This window comes from Rhinoraja longicauda, chromosome 2, assembly GCF_053455715.1.
Source record: "Rhinoraja longicauda isolate Sanriku21f chromosome 2, sRhiLon1.1, whole genome shotgun sequence".
NCBI lineage: Eukaryota > Metazoa > Chordata > Chondrichthyes > Rajiformes > Arhynchobatidae > Rhinoraja > Rhinoraja longicauda.
The window spans coordinates 85645956-85665881 of record NC_135954.1 but is presented as its reverse complement, the minus strand read 5'-3'; the positions used below and the strand labels follow the sequence as shown (position 1 = coordinate 85665881).

General features: G+C 43.3%; 1 protein-coding gene across 1 annotated transcript in view; it reads right to left on the bottom strand.

Moving 5' to 3' along the window:
• LOC144606320 (uncharacterized) overlaps positions 1–19926 on the bottom strand; it is a 117745-nt gene that overhangs the window by 22008 nt on the left and 75811 nt on the right. Inside the window, exon 10 of the mRNA XM_078422323.1 lies at positions 1110–1236. Within this exon, the coding sequence (XP_078278449.1) occupies positions 1110–1236 (127 nt within the window). The remainder of the gene's footprint in view (positions 1–1109; positions 1237–19926) is intronic.

The window sequence follows — 19926 nt, the reverse complement described above, 5'->3', positions numbered from 1 at the left end:
CTGCTGTGGACCAGCCACATTAATGCAACAGCCAAGGCGCTACACCACCACATCTATTTCGTGAGGAGACGGAGGAAATTTGGCATGTCTCGAATGACTCTTACAAACTTATTCGGAAGCACCAAAGAAAGCATACTGTCAGGTTGCATCACATATTGATTTGGGAATAGCTCTGCCCGAGACTGCAAGAAATTGTAGAGAGTTGTAGATGTCGCCCAGTTCATCACAAAGACCTGATTTCCCACCATTGACTTCATCTACACTTCACACTGCCTTAGAAAAGCAGCCAACATAATCAAAGACTTTCCCCATCCCGGTCATTCCTGCTCCTATTTTGCTTGTAAGCGTGTGACACCTGACTCAGGAACGACTTCTTCCCTCTGTTGTCAGGCTTCTGAAGATCCCTCCATAGCTGTTCGAATCGCTGTTCAAAGCTGTTTCGAGTATTGTTCCAATCACCTTGACCCCATTGTGGACATTGGACATTGTCAATGGAACTGGTGTGCTACAAAGCTGAGAACTATATTCTGCATTCTGTCCCTTCCCCTTTGCTCTACCTATTGTACTCAAGTGTGATTTGATTGTATTTATGTATAGTATATCTGATCTGTCTGGATAGCATGCAAAACAAAGTTTTTAACTATACCTCTGTAAATGTTACAATAATAAACCTAAATTTAAACCTAACTCTAACTGGCTCTCACTGCCTGACATCCTTCTCCTCTGTCCACCAATCATCTCTGGCTCAGACCTCATCACTCCTCCTCACCTCTTGTACTGGCCATCACCCCTCTCCACTCTCAGTACTGATATAGGGTATTGACCCGAAATGTTTTCCATTCCTCCATCTCCCCCGCCCTCCACAGATGCTGCTCAGTCCAATCAGTTCCTCCAGCAGATTGTTTATTGCTTCAGATATTATTCTGATTTCAAAGTCTAACTCTGCTGGCAGAACATCAATTTACAGTCCTCACCCAATAGAGATTGATGCTGTATCCTTTCTCGTAATTTTCAAACATGATGCATTAATCCTAACCCAACCCTACTTGCAAATCGTATGGTTTCAAAATAAGAAAAATGAATATTGCAAACATTTCCAAGTTCCTTACCAGCTTTATCAAATATCCTTGAATTATTAAATATAGCATTAATTACAAAATGATGAGAGGTGACACAGAACTCTCCACAGCCATTTTCATCACTTCCATGGCCTGTAATCACAGCATAGAGTTCAACCTGAAACAAAATAAAATATATGAGTCAGAAACACCCTCAAAATTAAATTATATACATTTCAGTGCAGACTGATTATCTCAGTATTGCACAGTAAGATTTATTAGTAATGTCTAATCATTTATTTCGTTAAAATGACAAGGATATGTTAATTTCTCAAAGATGTTTCCAATGTAGATTGTAAAACTAAGGGTAAATATATATTTCATTCCAGAATGCGAAAGCATCAACATAATTTAATATGAAGACACAAGGATCTGCAGATGCTAAAACCTTGAACAAAATACAAAGTGCTGGAGGAACTCAGTGGCTAAGGCAGAATTTATGGAGGAGATGGATACGTGACATTTCAGGTCAGGACACTTCTTCAGACTCGTATTTAATATGATATTCTTAGTTTAGTATTTCCATTTGATAATATTTGACGGTAATTATCTGCTTGGTAAGAATGACAAATGAATCATTTGGCCATTGCAGAATTTGCCTCAACTTATCCAAATGACATTAAAAAGAAGGCTCAACATTTGATGGAGTACATTCTCCATCAAATTACTTCCCAGGTGTTATATTGAAAACTGGAGACTACACCTGCAATTGTCAGGAAGCCAGCACCCCATTGTGACCAGGTGAAACTAGTCAAATAATTATTTCTGAAAGAAAGGTCTGGAATTCTTGTCTATAATCTGAGAGTGTAAGACTATATGTGCTTTTGCTTCAAGATCAAGGGTGATTTGGGCCACAAATGCGGCTGTTTTCATTGATGGGTCTGTGTGGAGCGAGCAGCTTCAAATTCCTGGACATTTAACATTTTGCATGAAGCAGCTTAAAGAGATTTGGTATTTCACTGAATATTCTTACGGACTTCTACAGATGTTCTGTAGAAAGTATCCTGACTGGTTGCATCAAGGCCTGGTACTGCAATTACAATGTATAGGAACACAAGTGGCTGTAGAAAGGGTGGACTCATCACCTTCCATCACAGGCACAGCCCTCCCCACCACTGAAACCATCTACATGAGACACTGTCACAAGAAGGCAGAATCTATTATCAAGAATCCCCAGCATCTGCGCCATGCCTTCTTCTCACTGCTACCATCAACCCAGCTCAGAAACAGCTACTTTCTTACAACTATCAGGTTCTTGAACCAACCTGCAGACCCTTAATCGTACCTCGACAATGGAACACTACGGAAAACCACTAATACTACCATGGACGTTTTCTCTAATCATATTGTTACACTAATGTCTTGAACATTTTTATGTTAACTTATGTATAATTTGTGTAATTGATGTTTTTACATGTTTATCTGAGTCTGCACCGATCAGCCAAAACATTATGACCACTGACAGGCAAAGCGAATAAAATTGATTATCGTGTTACAATAGCACCTGTCAAGGGGTGGGATATATTAGGCAGCGAGTAAACAGTCAGTTCTTGAAGTTGATGTGTTGGATGCAGGAGAAATGGGCAGGAGTAAAGACCTGAGTGACTTTGACAAGGGCCAAATTGTTTCGGCCAGACAACTGGGTCAGAGCATCTCTGAAACGGCAAGGCTTGTGGGGTGCTCCTGGTCAGCAGTAGTGAGTACCTACCGACAGTGGTCCGAGGAGGGACAAACCACAAACAGGCGACAGGGTGTTGGGCGCCCAAGGCTCATCGATGCGTGAGGGCAACGAAGGCTATCCCGTCTGGTCTGAACCGATAGAAGTTCTACTGTGGCACAAGTCACAGAAAAAGTTTAATCGTGATCACAGGAGGAATGTGTTACAATACACAGTGCATCGCACCCTGCTGCCTATGGGGTTGCACAAGGAGGACCAACAGCATGTTAGGCAGGTAGTCATAATGTTTTGGCTCATCAGGTGATAATGTTTTGGCTGATTGGTGTATATGCCTGTGATGCTGCTGCAAGCTAGATTTTCATTGCACATGTACGTCGCCATACTTGTGCATATTACCATAAACTTGACTTTCCTGCTGTGAGATTGTCTCAAGTCTGTACTCGTACCATAGGCACAGATATTTGTCTCCCACTGGCAGAATAAAAGGACATACCATTTGATACGTTCTATTCAGTATCATTCTCAAAAGCACGCATTAAGTTGGAGACCAAAACATGACACGTCTGGACACAAGATCGCCATTTTAACTCTGTGTATTTTCGCAATGCGCAGGGCAGCTTTACCATATTGTTGCATGTATACATCACATAGCAGCTTTACCATATTGTTGCATGTATACATCACATATCTCCCCCCTTAGAATTGTGATACTTTTCTTCCATCTAAAGCATACTAATACGTATAAAACAATCCAATGTCATAATGATCTTTATATCCATTATGTTTCCAAAGTATTTGTCTATAACAAAACGCAATTTAAGTGTCCAAAAATATGCATCAATTTGTATCCAATTAAATCCAAATCAAAGTTTACATATCCAATTCTTATTTTGAATGTGAGTATCATCTTCAATATAATTCTATCAACCAAATAACCTAACCAACCCAAAATGCCAAATAACAGTATTCGTGCTGCAATCCTTTCCATTAATGATAACCAAATTTTCGTGGCGTTTACATTGTCCATATAACCGAGTCCGTATAGTCAAGTCCGTTGTCAAAATCATCCATTTTCAGAATCCATAGTAATCCGGTCGCTTTCTATTTCCCTTTGGGTACTGCTTGTACCCTGAATTGCTTTCTTCGTTGCGCTCTGATGTCGCGTCCTCGACGGTATCATCGTGGTTGCTTTGTCTAAGTTTTCATGTGCAACGCTTCTTTCGTTGACGTCTTCATCGCACACTGTGGGCCTACCCATGTCGAAATCTATCGAATCTCCCGTTTCGTTGGTTGTGGGAGAGTCGATTTCACGTTTCAGTATCTGGTCTGCGTGACGTTTCCAGATTTCTACACCGTTGACGTGAACCTTGACCTGGTACAATATAGGGCCTAGCTTCTTTGCGATGCGTCCTGGTACCCATTTCTCCCCTCTCGCGTTATTGCGCACTAGCACGCTCTCTCCCTCGTCAAATTCTCGAGCTGGGCGCGAATCGTGGTGCAACTTTTGCGAGAATTGTTTGTCACCAATGGTCGTTCTTTCATCTGGCACTGTGATGTTGAAATGCGTGCGAATTTTCCTTTTCATCAGCATTTCAGCCGGCGTTTGCGTTGTAGAAGTTTGCGGCGTTGAACGATACGAGATGAGGAATCGAGCGACACGTGTTTGCAGTGGTCACGACATCTTGCGGAGCGCTGCCTTCACCGTCTGCACGGCGCGCTCTGCGAGGCCATTGGTTGCTGGATGGTATGGCGCACTTTTGACATGACGAATGCCATTCACTTTCATGAACTTTGCGAACTTTTCGCTAGCGAAACACGGGCCGTTGTCAGAAACCAGTGTATGCGGAAGGCCATGTGTCGCGAACACAAAGCGAAGCTTGTCGATAGTGACGTCACTGGTTGATTCACTTGTGATATGCACTTCAATCCACTTTGAATATGCGTCGATGAGAACAAGCAACATCTTTCCCTGTACCGGGCCGGCATAATCGACATGAACTCGGGACTAGGGTTGACTAGGATGCTCCCATGAATGCAATGGTGCTTTGGGCGGATCCCGCTGATGCATTTGGCATTCTGAACACGCTCAGATTTTGTGCTCTAAGTCCTTATCGATTCCAGACCACCACACACAACTTCTAGCGATCGCTTTCATCTTCACAATACCCGGATGGGCATCATGCACTTCCTCGATCATTTGCGAGCGACATTGGGGTGGTAGTACAACACGACTACCCCAGAGAAGACAATCCTCATGAACGCTCAGTTCCACTTTGCGACTGAAGTAGGGTTTGAAATTATCATTTGGTGGTTTGTCTGGCCACCCGCTCATGATGTATTCGCAAACACGAGGCAGAATCAGATCCCTCTGCGTCATGGTGCGAACACGCGACGGAGTGATGGGCGATTTCTCCAACTCACTCATCAGAAGGACGATTTCTCCTGGTATTGGCGCTTGCAATACCATTGATCGTCGTGGGAGTCGGCTAAGCGTGTCTGCGATGGCATTGGCTGAGCTTGGTTTGTACTCGATGTCGTAATCGTACGCTGCCAGTGTTAGCGACCAGCTAATCACTCGCGGCGACGCCATTAGCGGAATGGCCTTGTTGTTACTGAACAACCCAAGAAGCGGCTTGTGGTCGGTATTGATTACGAATCGTCGTCCGTACAAGTATGTGTGGAACTTCTTGACGCCGAAGACTATCGCTAGACCATCCTCATCCAGCTGCGAGTAGTTGCGTTCGACGTTATTCATACTGTGTGAAGCTTAGCCTAATGGCATTTCCGTACCATCTTCTATGATGTGTGACAGCACTGCCCCTACTCCGTAAGGGATGGCATCGCAGAAGAGAACGAGCGGCTTGTTGCAGTCGTAGTGCGTCAGAACTTTGGACGATTTCAGGCTTTGCTTAGCTTGTGCAAATGAATTCCGCTGAGCTGGTCCCCAGTGCCATCGAAACGTTTTACACAGCAGTTGATGAAGCGGTTCGAGCATGGTTGAGAGATTAGGCAGAAATTTGCCGTAATAGTTCAGCATCCCAAGGAACGCCTTCGGTTCTCTGACGTTCTTTGGTTCAGCCAGCTCATCGATGGCTTTGACTCGTTCATCCACTGGCTGCAGCCCTTCAGCGCTCACCTTATGGCCCAGGTATTGGACTTCATTGGTGAGAAAGGCGCATTTTTCCCGTTTCAATCGTAGGCCTGCATCTTGGAGCCTGTGGAGGACTTGTTCGAAGTTGTCGAGGTGTTCTTCCACGGAACTACCTGTGACGAGCAGATCGTCCAGATACACAGCAACTCCAGAAATCCCCGCCAGAAGATTGTCCATCGTACGCTGAAATACAGCTGGTGCTGTTGAAATGCCAAACGGCATTCTGGTGTATTGGAACAAACCGCGATGGGTATTTATCGTCACCAGTTCACGGGATCTGAATGACAAAACCAGCTGCTGGTAAGCGTGCGACAGGTCAAGTTTGGTGAACTGCTTCCCCTTCACCAGCTTCGTAAACAACTCATCAATCCGAGGTATCGGATACGTATCAGATCGAGCAGCGGTATTTACCGTTAACCTGTAGTCTCCGCAGATTCTCACGCTACCATTTGCCTTGTCAATGGAGACAATCGGTGCCGCCCATTTCGAGTGTTGAACGGGTTCTATGATTTTCTCCTCCTGTAGGCGATCTAATTCACGATCGCGACAGGCCAGCGGCACTGGTCGAGCCTTGGTGAATTTCGGTGGTATGGCCGGGTCGATGTCGATTTCGACGCCCTTGAGCGTCCCGAGTTCCGCTTTGAAGAGGTCACTGTATTTGGACAGGAGGCTCTGCAGGCGGTCGTTCACGTTGACCTGATTCACCTCCTGCCAGTTGAGTTGCAGAACTTTCAACCACTCACAGCCAAGTAGGCTTGGCCCCGCCCCCTTTGCTACTAGCAGCTTGAGCGTCGCTGTTTACTGGTTGTGAGAGACGGACACCAAACATTCTCCCAACAATTCCACTTTGTCTCCAGTGTAAGTACGGAGAACCGCGGTGCTATCACGAAGGCGTAACCTTTCACCTTTTCCCCACTGGTTCTTCCATGTCTCTTCACTGATAAGCATAACTCCAGCTCCGGTGTCGATTTGCATGGGGATAGTCTTTCCCCCCACACACATGTCCACAGTGAAAGGAGTAACTTTCTTCTTCTCACTTTTAGTATGATAAAGACCATACACAGCACCTTCCTCGGTCAGTTGGTGGCTTTTTGCTGTTTTTCCGGCTGACTGCTTTTTATGCTGTTTTTTCCTTCCACTCTGAGCATTTTTCCCACTCGACTTGCACACCCGTGAGAAATGCCCTTTTTTCCCGCAGTTGAAACAATCCACCTGTTTCGCTGGACAGTCGTTCAGGTCAGCGTGGGGAGAGCCACCACAGCGATAACACGAAGATCCTCTTACGGTTCCCCGCTTGGGCTGACCACTGTGAGGCCCCCTTGATTTCGAGATTTTGTTTATCGCTTTGCTTGGCTTTTGTTTCCCGTCACGGAGATCAGCCATGTTGCGGTCTGCCGTCTCCATAGCGGTGGCGATACCGAGTGCCTTGTCGAAATCCAGCGTGGCTTCCGACAATAATCGACGCTGAATGCGGTCATCATCAATCCCACACATCAAACGATCACGTAACATTTAATTGAGCTTCGAACCATAAGCACAATGTTCAGCGAGGTGACGTAACTCGGCCACATAATCAGTGACTGACTCACCCGGTTGACGATGACGAGAGTTGAATTTGTAACGCTGGACGATGACCGACGGTTTCGGGACCTTGTGATTCGTGACTGTTGACACAATCTCAGAATATTCGACTTGCCCAGGTTTCTGTGGAGCAAGTAAACTCGAGATGAGTCTGTACGTTGGTCCTCCACACACGGAATGCAAGATGGCCCTCTTCTTTCCCGTATCTGTAATGTCGTTGGCTAGAAAGTAATGTTCAATGCGCTCGGCCTACTGCACCCAATCGCCATGTGCAACATCAAATTCCCCTATTGAGCCAAAAGTAGCCATGGTAGCCACAACAGCAAGTCACCAAGCGAAACTTCAAAACAAGTTTATTCTCGTCGCCAATTAATGATACGTCCTACTCAGTATTATTCTCAAAAGCACGCATTAAGTTGGAGACCAAAACAGGACACGTCTGGACACAAGATCGCCATTTTAACTCTGTGTATTTTTGCAATGCGCAGGGCAGCTTTACCATATTGTTGCATGTATACATCACATAGCAGCTTTACCATATTGCTGCATGTATACATCACACCTTTAGAAAGGAGATGAGGAGGAATTTCTTTAATGGGAGGATGACGAAAATGTGGAATTCATTGCCACGGACAGTTGTGGAGGCCAAGTTATTGGGTATTTTTACAGCAGAGATTGACAGGCTCTTGATTAGTAAGGGTGTCAAAGGCCACGATGAGAAGGCAGGAGAATGGGGTTGAGAGGGAAAGATAGATCAGCCACAATTGAATGGCAGAGTAGATTCGATGGGGCGAATCGTCTAAATCTGCTCCTATGACTTATGAAACCTGGATGTTTCTGTGTAATTTATGTTTTAGTGCATTGTCTTAGTCCGTGTGTCTGTGATGCTGCTGCCAAGGAGATTTTCATTGTACATGTACCTCACTGTGCTTGTGCATATGACAATAAACTGAGGGCTTAAAATAGCTTGTGTTGCTACAAGAAATAGGGAGAAAAATACTTAATATTGTGTGTAGGAGGAGAAAAAGACACTAAATTCTGATCTTTAAGGTCTGTTTGCTGGATGAACGCAATGTGGGTTAATAATAACCATCGCATTTTCAACAACACAATATTTTGATGCATTTTGTATTGCAGCAGTACTGATGTGATCTTTAAAAGGTCTACAACAAGGGTGGGGTACATTAACGCAGAGCATAGTCATCTATATACTAAAACTCGTTTGTTTGTTCCTGAACTACAGCCAAATTGGTACACGATAGCGCAACAATTTTAGGCCCCCCTTACTCACCGTCGTCCCTTTGGTGCAAATAGAAGTTTCATTGAAATCGGAGTTATATATTTAAAGTTATTCACATTTTAAAATTTGAATCTATCTCCTAGGGAGGGAGGGAGGGGGGAGGATAAGGGGGGTTGAGGGGGATGGAGTGAGGGGATGGGGAAGGGGGGAGGGGAGGTGGGGGAGGGGGGAGGGGAGGAGAGGGGAGAGAGGGGAGAGAGGGTGCTGCACCAATGCAGGAGAGATTTGGGCCCAATGGGTCCACTTGGTCTAGTATTCTTTGAGAATACCACCAGATTGTAAATGGTCCCATTTGAAGAAAAGTATTTCTGTAGTTTGTAGGAATTAAGGATTAAAGGAATAAGTTGCAGGTGTAGTTAGGATAAAAACAATATGGTACTTATTTTTCTCACTGCTTTGTTGTGCACATTCATTTACAGCGAAGCAGAAAAATCAGCTGCAATCAAATTTAGATGCATGTGTCAATAGACAATAGACAATAGACAATAGGTGCAGGAGTAGGCCATTCAGCCCTTCGAGCCAGCACCGCCATTCAATGCGATCATGGCTGATCACTCTCAATCAGTACCCCGTTCCTGCCTTCTCCCCATACCCCCTCACTCCGCTATCCTTAAGAGCTCTATCCAGCTCTCTCTTGAAAGCATCCAACGAACTGGCCTCCACTGCCTTCTGAGGCAGAGAATTCCACACCTTCACCACCCTCTGACTGAAAAAGTTCTTCCTCATCAGTGACAGAAAATATGAATAGATCTCTCAGTGTTTAAGTTTATTTTTCAACACCCTCGATTTCACAGCCTTTCTGGATTATCCGTTTTTCCAGACCAACAGAGGTCACAAGATAATGAAATGACAATACACCCCTGGCCCGCTAATGATACCCCTCCTGTGTCTCTAAAGCACCATGGAGCACGACAGAGGGACACGACCGGAGAGAGTGCTCGCCACTTGCAATGCCATCTGTGGCCGCTCAGGGAATTTCAACTGAACTAATTTAGTACGGATTATTGGGGTGGGCGGATCATCAGATGCTGGAAAATCGGTGTTTCAACCTGTACAATTAATGATGTGGTCTCTCTCTATCATCAATACCGAGAACTAATCTAGAACAGTAAAAGTGAGCTCACTTACATAAAACAGTGAAAACATGGTCATTTGGTGGATTATCAAAAAAGTGGCTTTTTTGTTGGTCACTGTAATAGTTTTGCTCCTTGGAAGGAAAAATACCTAGACAAAGCAGGATGATTCTATTCCAGGATGCACATTTGTCAGTCCTACTGCAGGGGTCATGAAAATTAGACTGATTCTTCTTGAAGTTGAAAAAGGTTTTCTTTAAAAAAAGTGCAGCATCAGAACAAATTGGGTTGAGGTAGCAAAATCAGCCATTGCTGTCTCACTGTGTACAGAGTAACTGAACTGTTTCCTGACCTTTGAATAATTGTGCCATTCATTGTACTTGTGCATTATAATTCACTTTCGTAATACTACGATTTCAGAATTATAACAGAAAGAAAGATATGCAACCAAATAATGCCACAATGATTTTTGGACAAGAACATGATGTATAGAGTAGCAAGATGATAGTAATCAATATAAAGTCTATACAGTATTGTCCTTCAGTTAAGCTCCGTTTACTCTGGCTTTGGAAGAATGCATGCTGAATGAGATACTGTAGCATGCTGTGATATAACTGGAGGTAGGATCCATGCCAAAAGCCTGCACTGATACTCAACAACCATGGCCACAAAGTGGAAGCACTGGGGCCAAAAACCCATCGCACATTGCAAAAGCTAATAAAACTTGGATTAACTGAAAAATCACTGTATCATAACTTCTAGATTATTTTAGCATAGTATAAATTGAGGTTCTACTGCCAGTGACAGGTACCAGCATTTTTTTTCCATGAGCTCTGGGTTTGCCACTTTGCAAACCAAAAAATGTGAAGCAGATTGTGATGATCATAATCTGAGATGTCTGAAGCAAGGTATTAATTCAGTGAATGCGTAAACAAGAGGTGAGGAGAAGAATTAAAATGTTAAGATGAGGAACTACACTTTCATATCAGGAGAGTAGTTTTTTGCTTGAGTGGCAGAACACTTCATTAATGTATTTTTGTCAAGCTCCCTTATTTGACAGTTGCTCTACACATTTACAAGAACTGAAGACAATAATTGCAGTACGAATTGCAAACTCTGTCTTCCGATTTTCATGAATGGTGATCATCCTGCTCTAGCCGCGAACCCTGATCTTTAGCTCCCTCTGAAAGATATAAAGCATCTCCGTCGATCTGGGCCTTCAGCTTCCTGTAGCAAGTTTTACTATCTGACAAGAAAAAAAAATTGTGAGGTCCTGCCATAAAGTTGTCAGAATCTCTGCTACCCTGGGCTTCACAAATGTTCTCCACTTCCTGCATTCTCCCTCTATCCCCATTAATATGACATTGTAATTCTCTTCAGATTTAGCTCCTTGGTATGTCAAGAGATGGTGAGCCTGAGTTTCAGTGGATTGCACCAGCTGCTTAATAGGCAGTTGCAGAGCAAACAGAACTCCTCTGGCAGCGTAAACAATGACCTAATGCCCACCATGTCCACGCTGTCCAGTGATCAACCATACACTAGTTCTATCCTACACACTATGGACAATTTACAGAAGCCTACAAACCTGCATGTCTATGGAATGTGGGAGGAAACCGAAGTACCTGGAGATTACACCGTCTTCGGAAACATCGCGAAATTCCCACGCTTATCAATGCTTCTCCGGCGTCCTAATTTTCACTGAAATCACTGACAAGTCTGTAATTACCTGAGAGTTTTGAAATATAACATCTTGCCCGGGTTACTTGAAAACCAAGCTTCACGGTAACAAGACATAAACTGGATTAACTTCCAGTTTACTAATAGCAGTAATAAGAAATTTAATTTTAATTGTGTTTAAATAGATTTTTGTGCGGAGTGTGGGCATTCTTTGAAAATGTACGAGAGATGCATATCTGGTTTCTGGGTTGCATATCTGGGTTGGGAGCCTACTTTAAATGTAATCGCTGATGGCCATAAACATCGCTAAAATTCCCACGCTTACCTGACCGTCAAACTGTCGCCTCCAATCTACCGGTCAAATGTTCTGACGGTAAATAAATTGGTTAAACACAAGTATTTTATGGTATCTTTAAATGACTTTACTTAATTTAATATTACGTGCTTCTAAATGCATCTGACTACCTAGCAAACCTGGGGACAGCATGTGACAACGCCCGCAATAAGCAACGTTACCTGATGACAAACCAGCTATCACCGAGAAATTTCAAACTGGTTGATTTCTCAACGACGAGCCGAGATCCACTACGATTCTTTGAAGACTCCTCACGATCATGCTCGCGACACCCCGGCGAACTGTCGGTGACAGCCTAGTCGCCGGCAGTCGCCTTAAAATCGCCTAAGTGGGACAGGCCCTTATCTTTCCCTCTGAATCCCATTCTCCTGCTTTCTCCCTATAACCCCTGGCACTCATACTAATCAAGAATCTATCAATATCCACCTTAAAATATCCATTGCCTCGGCCCACATAGCCTTCTGTGGCAATGAATTCCACCGATTCATCACCCACTTGACTAAAGAAATTCCTCCTCATCTCTTTTCTAAAGGTACGCCCTTTTATTCTGAGGCTATGGCCTCTGGTCCTAGACTCTCCCCCTAGTGGAATCATCCTCTCCACATCCACTATATCCACGCCTTTCACGATGCGAACCAATTATCCCTGTAGTGAGGAATGTTGAGGAGTGATACGATAGAGATGTACAAAAGATTATGGGGAGCATGGATAGGTGGTATCAAGGCATGGAGTCAAGCATCAAATCCATGTGGATGCTGAAGGACAACTTTATATTGAGATCTCTTATTTATAAATACAATTGAAAAAAAAATCAAATTTATGAGCCTGGGACATTCCTGGTTCATAACAGCAGTGATCCAGAGATGCTTTCCCACTAACTCACAGCTAACCTGGAGTTCTGTACAGAAATTTTGCCTGCCTGCAAGATATCACTCTGCAGTGAGGAAGAACAGAGCAGGTTAATGCATATGTGGTACAGCTAGCACAGCTTGTGCCTCGCATCTCCAGCGACCTGTGTTTGATCTTGACTGCCTGTTCATCCTCATCGTGACTGTAGAATTCCCCTGGGTGCTCTGGTTTCTCCCACATCCCCACGACATGTAGATTGGTTGGTTAGTTGCCTTCTGCAAATAGTAGGTTCAGGTGGGCTGAGCATGGCATTAGGGTAGGATTCGTATAATTTGCATGTTGAATGATTTAGAATAAATGTATAATTCTTTTTAAATTGGTAACTAATTTTTAATGTAATTTTTAAAAAGCTTTCCACCGATTCCAAATATCTTCACATGCTGGAGGTACGATAGTCGGATTTGAAAGATTTTTAGATAGGCACGTGGATATGCAGGGAATAGAGGATTATGGATCACTTGCAGGCAGAGGAGATTATCTTAACCTGCCCTAATGCTCGGCATGGATTCTGCTGTACTGTTCTATTTTCTATGTTCAAATAATATCAGAAGGCACCAAGATTATCTCCAAGGCCATCACTTTGCACTGCTTGGGGTATACTTGCTGATCATTGTCCACTTGCTGTGTCTTGTGAAACTGCATGTCTTGTGAATGAAGGCCTCAAAGAAGCTGCACAGCTGCTAAAGTTATGTGTGAATGGAAGGGTCCCTGGAGTTGCAACACATTGACCGGGTTAAGGGTATTCAGGCCACTATGTCTGATCCTCCAGTATGTACATCCCTGGGTTCAATGTGGATGTGTACAGGAGTGGGTGAACAATACATTCTGAGCCGCAATAACTGTTGATTTTAAATTCTACAAAATGTCACATTCTGACAGAGAATGTGTTTAAAAATCGGTTTAAAATGGTTTAAATTAATTTTTTTGATATTAAAAGTGGCTAAAGTGGAGAAATAGACAGATAATTTTAAGAAACAAAAAATATCAAGGATACCTTTAAAAAAGTATTTCTAAAACTGAGAAGATCCATAGGTTAACTTTTTAGTAATTGTGAACTACAATTACTACAATCTGTATCTATATCTATAATATCTATATCATCAAGAAACATTAATCTTTAGATCTCAACCCATCGCACGCCTTTGCTGAAATGCTGATTATCTTTTATTACCCTTTATCTTTTATTGGTGGTGACAACTTTGTGTGGGAGTTTAACAATCAGCCTCTGACTGCAACAACATCACTCGTGCATCAAAATGAAATAAAATCTCATGTACAGTTTAAAATTTCTCTCAGGTGCACGAGGTATTTATATTTTACTAATCAAACTGAGGATTGAAAATTAATAAGAAAAATGTTAAACAGTAGGTGAGGTGAAACTAGCAGTGGGGGATGAGCTATTAGACTGGCTGCTGATTTTGATTTAGATTTATTTTAGATTTAGAGATACAGCGCAGAAACAGGCCCTTCGGCCCACCGGGTCCGCGCCGCACAGAGATCCCCGCACACTAACACTATCCTACACCCACTAGGGACAATTTTTACATTTGCCCAGCCAATTAACCTACAGACCTGTACGTCTTTGGAGTGTGGGAGGAAACCAAAGATCTCGGAGAAAACCCACGCAGATCACGGGGAGAACGTACAAACTCCGTACAGACAGCACCCATAGTCAGGATCGAACCCGAGTCTCCGGCGCTGCATTTGCTGTAGAGCAGCAACTCTACCGCTGCGCCACCATGCCGGTCCATCTTCAGATGGACTGTGCCAAACTATTATTACCCATTTATAGACAATAGGTGCAGGAGTAGGCCATTCAGCCCTTCGAGCCAGCACCGCCATTCAATGCGATCATGGCTGATCACTCTCAATCAGTACCCCGTTCCTGCCTTCTCCCCATACCCCCTCACTCCGCTATCCTTAAGAGCTCTATCCAGCTCTCTCTTGAAAGCATCCAACGAACTGGCCTCCACTGCCTTCTGAGGCAGAGAATTCCACACCTTCACCACTCTCTGACTGAAAAGGTTCTTCCTCATCTCCGTTCTAAATGGCCTACCCCTTGTTCTTAAACTGTGGCCCCTTGTTCTGGACTCCCCCAACATTGGGAACATGTTTCCTGCCTCTAATGTGTCCAATCCCCTAATTATCTTATATGTTTCAATAAGATCCCCCCTCATCCTTCTAAATTCCAGTGTATACAAGCCTAATTGCTCCAGCCTTTCAACATACGACAGTCCCGCCATTCCGGGAATTAACCTAGTGAACCTACGCTGCACGCCCTCAATAGCAAGAATATCCTTCCTCAAATTTGGAGACCAAAACTGCACACAGTACTCCAGGTGCGGTCTCACCAGGACCCGGTACAACTGTAGAAGGACCTCTTTGCTCCTATACTCAACTCCTCTTGTTATGAAGGCCAACATTCCATTGGCTTTCTTCACTGCCTGCTGTACCTGCATGCTTCCTTTCAGTGACTGATGCACTAGGACACCCAGATCTCGTTGAACATCCCCTCTTCCTAACTTGACACCATTCAGATAATAATCTGCCTTTCTATTCTTACTTCCAAAGTGAATAACCTCACACTTATCTACATTAAAGTGCATCTGCCATGTATCGGCCCACTCACACAACCTGTCCAAGTCACCCTGCAGCCTTATTGCATCTTCCTCACAATTCACACTACCCCCCAGCTTAGTATCATCTGCAAATTTGCTAATGGTACTTTTAATCCCATCATCTAAGTCATTAATGTATATCGTAAACAGCTGGGGTCCCAGCACCGAACCTTGCGGTACCCCACTGGTCACTGCCTGCCATTCCGAAAGGGACCCATTTATCCCCACTCTTTGCTTTCCGTCTGTCAACCAATTTTCTATCCATGTCAGTACCCTACCCCCAATACCATGTGCTCTAATTTTGCCCACTAATCTCCTATGTGGGACCTTGTCGAAGGCTTTCTGAAAATCGAGGTACACCACATCCACTGACTCTCCCCTGTCAATTTTCCTAGTTACATCCTCAAAAAATTCCAGTAGATTTGTCAAGCATGATTTCCCCTTCGTAAATCCATGCTGACTTGGAATGATCCTGTTACTGCTATCCAAATGCTCAGCAATTTCGCCTTTTATAATTGACTCCAGCATCTTCCCCACCACTGATGTCAAACTAACTGGTCTATAATTACCCGTTTTCTCTCTCCCTCCTTTCTTAAAAAGTGGGATAACATTTGCTATCCTCCAATCCACAGGAACTGATCCTGAATCTATAGAACATTGAAAAATGATCTCCAATGCTTCCACTATTTCTAGAGCCACCTCCTGAAGTACCCTGGGATGCAGACCATCAGGCCCTGGAGATTTATCAGCCTTCAGTCCCATCAGTCTACCCAAAACCATTTCCTGCCTAATGTGGATTTCCTTCAGTTCCTCCATCACCCTAGGTTCTCCGGCCCCTAGAACATTTGGAAGATTGTGTGTATCTTCCTCAGTGCAGACAGATCCAAAGTAACGGTTTAATTTGTCTGCCATTTCTTTGTTCCCCATAATAAATTCCCCTGCTTCTGTCTTCAAGGGACCCACATTTGCCTTGACTATTTTTTTCCTCTTCACGTACCTACAAAAACTTTTGCTATCCTCCTTTATATTATTGGCTAGTTTACCCTCGTACCTCATCTTTTCTCCCCGTTTTGCCTTTTTAGTTAACTTTTGTGCTCTTTATATATACTACAGCGAGCCTGAGAATTACCACCAACTATGAGAAAGAGCTACATAATTAATTATGCACTTATTTCAAAAACAATTTAAATAATTTTGAAACCATGTATCTTACAAGGAGGAGCCAGCGCTGCCGTCGCAGCTGCGGCTTGCCTGCAGTCCGTCTGTCTTTTGTGTTGTTTGTTGTTTTTGTATGAATTGTAGTTTTAATATGGTGTAGTGTTTGTATGTTATGTTTGGGGGAGGGGGTGGGAGGGAACGGGAACTGTAAAAAATTCTCTCTCCCGAACGGAGACGCGACCTTTGTTTCTGTGTCATGTCTCCGTTCCCGCTGCGGCCTACCACCGGCCATGCACCTGGGACCACCTGGAGCTCTGGTTCGCAGAGCCCACGGCCCGGACTCACCACCTGCGGCGCTGGCTGCCTGCGGATGCTGCGGGAGCGGCTGCGACTCGTCTCCGGAGGCTCTGGCGCGGGCCGCGTGGACGTCGGAAGCCCGCAGGCCCCTGGGTGGGGGCCGACATCGGGAGCACCGGCAGCGGCAGAGGCAGCGTGTTTGCCCGCCCCGAATCGCGGGGCTTGGGTCTGCCCGCCGCGGACCTTTCACCGTCCGGCGCGGCCTGAAATAGGCCGCGGACCTTTCACCGTCCGGCGCGGCGCTCCAATGTCGGGAGCCCCGACCGCCCCGACGTGGCAAGTTCAACAGCCTGACCTCGGGAGAAGACGGCAGGGAAGAGAAAAGACATTGTGGTCTTCCATCACAGTGAGAAGGGACTGGAGGAGACTCACTGTGATGGATGTTTCTTTTGTTTGGTGTTAGTGTATGATTGTATGTGTTATTGCATTTTTATTGATTATTCTTATTGGTCTTAGTGTTTCAACTGCGGGTAATGTTTCATTTCACTACACATTTATGTGTATGTGACAAATAAACGACTATTGACTATTGATTAGTTATTCCTAAACAAATTGTTTACTTTCTCACTGTCTTCATCATGCTGTAGTCTTGCCTGATGAAATTCTGCAGATTTATGAAATGGCTTTTACCACTTCAGTATTGGTACATATTTTGGGATGGAATAAAGGAAAGAAAAAGGTTTTCTACTTGGTGTAATTCTTCTGAAATTTCCAGTCTAAATGAGAAGGATTATCCTTTTTGTAATTGTAATGAATTTATTAGCCAAGTATGTAAACACATTTTCAGTGGCTTATGCAAGCAAAAAGGATAAATGGTGTTAGCCAATGGAATTCCCTCAGTTCTGCCATAATTAAATTAAACATCCATTTATATAGAGAAGACGAAGCCCTTCTCAAATCAATGCAAAAGGTCCCATAGCACTATTTCATAATGAAGGACATAGGGCAGTATGTAGATAGACAATGGGTGGGAAGCAATGTTCCACAAGGGTCAAGCCTGGAACAATTGTTGTGCGGAAACAAATTGAAATTTAGAATCAAAATTATAATTTCAAGAATTACAAGACAAATGTTGGGGCATCGTGTTACAGCAGTAGAAGACTTTGGTGAGACTGCACTTCAAGTATTGTGTGTACTTTGGGTGAAGGGCCTTTTTCCGCTCTGTATCTCTAAACTAAACTAAATGGGATAACTCAAGTAGGCAACTTGATTATTATGGATGTGTTGTGCTAAAGGGTCTTATTACCCATTATATGTTATGTTGTGCTAAAGGCTGTTCAACTCAATAGTATCAAATCTAGGGTATAGCTCATAATTAGTAAGATTGCAGCAACATTTTAAAAAGCATTAATAAATGTAGAGTGGGCATGTAATGGGGAATGATTTTTTGTGAGATTGATTGGAAGAATAAGTGGACCACATGCTCCTTGCAAAATGAGTTTTTAAATTAGCTGGAGGATTAAAGAGATCTAGTAGAACAAATGCACAATACAATCAATGTGGAGGCAAAATTTAAGCAAGGCTATGAAAATGTATTTGTAAGGAGTTTCTGGATTAGTTTCAAGGAGGATAGCATAGAAGAACGGAGAAGCAAGACTTGCATAGACCCTGGGAGGCTGCACAGGTATTCTGCATAGTTCTCGACTCCATATTATTGAAACAATACAAATGCACAGTAGATTCACATAAGATTTTAAATAGATAATACCTGAGAAGTTATGCCTATCACTAATAAAACCAGTAGGGAATTAAGAAAATAAATGTTATTTACACAAAGTGATTAAAAGATGAGGTTTGCTACTATGAGGGACAATTGATTTGAATGGCATTGGTGGAGAAGCCAGATAATTTCACAAGGGAGATAAATTAGAAGAACCTGCTGATCAGGTTAAGTGAAGTAAATTGGTATGAGGATGTGAAGCATAATCACAGGCACATAACCTGATAGTCTGAATGGGTTCATTTTAATTCAGCTTCTTTAAAAGTGCAATCACCAAGAAAAAAAAAGAATAAAGTATACTTAATAACTGCAGAAGTATGTTATTTTTCTTTCTCCGTTACAATGATAAAGAACCAGAAGAAAAGCAAAAACCTGCAGATGTTGGAAAATACAAAGTAGGTCAGGTGGAATTTTAGAAAAGAACAAGTGCTGCCTGACCAGCTCAATATTTTCTGTTTACACTACCATCTGTGATGATGGTTTCTATTTGTCAGACCCACTGAGATTTAGATTTGTAGCAGAAAAAAAGGAGGTTAATCCCTCCATCAGGGAAGCACAAAGTTTTATACCAATATTGATGCTTGTTATTGCCTAGAATGGCTATGGTTTGCTCATTATTGCATAGTTCACAGGTACACCATGTATTGATTAACAACCACATGCAATAGCCACATTTGGTTTGAATTAACCTATCTGGATCACCTCCTTTGGGAGTGCAAAGACCTAATGGGAGAAAACATATTAGTGTAACAATGACAATGCTCAAGACTGTTCAATACCACACACAGAATTCACAGCTAATGCTGGGAGAAGCATGCTGAGATATTACTGATTTTCAGTGCTTTACTATTCTACTTGTTGCAATAAATTGCTAAATATTCATGTCGGCCTTCGTCTCTCCTGACTGCTCTGTGATCTTCCTGTGCAATAAAGGAAAATATGAGAAATATTTATATATTCTAAGAGATTTATAACCTATGTTCATATGTAGATGGACAGCATGTATTGAGAATGAGTGAGGGGAGGCAAGCCATAGCATAACAATGATGGTGACTGTGCATTCTCCTCTCCCTCTTTGCAACTGTGTCATTTTGCATGTCTGGAGTGTATAAGAAATGCATCTTTATTCCCATTGACGCTTTTAGATTGAGCACCCTGGATATTACGTTAATGCAGCGGTCACTTTAAAAAATGCACTGACAGACATACTTCACTCGTGTTTGGATTACCC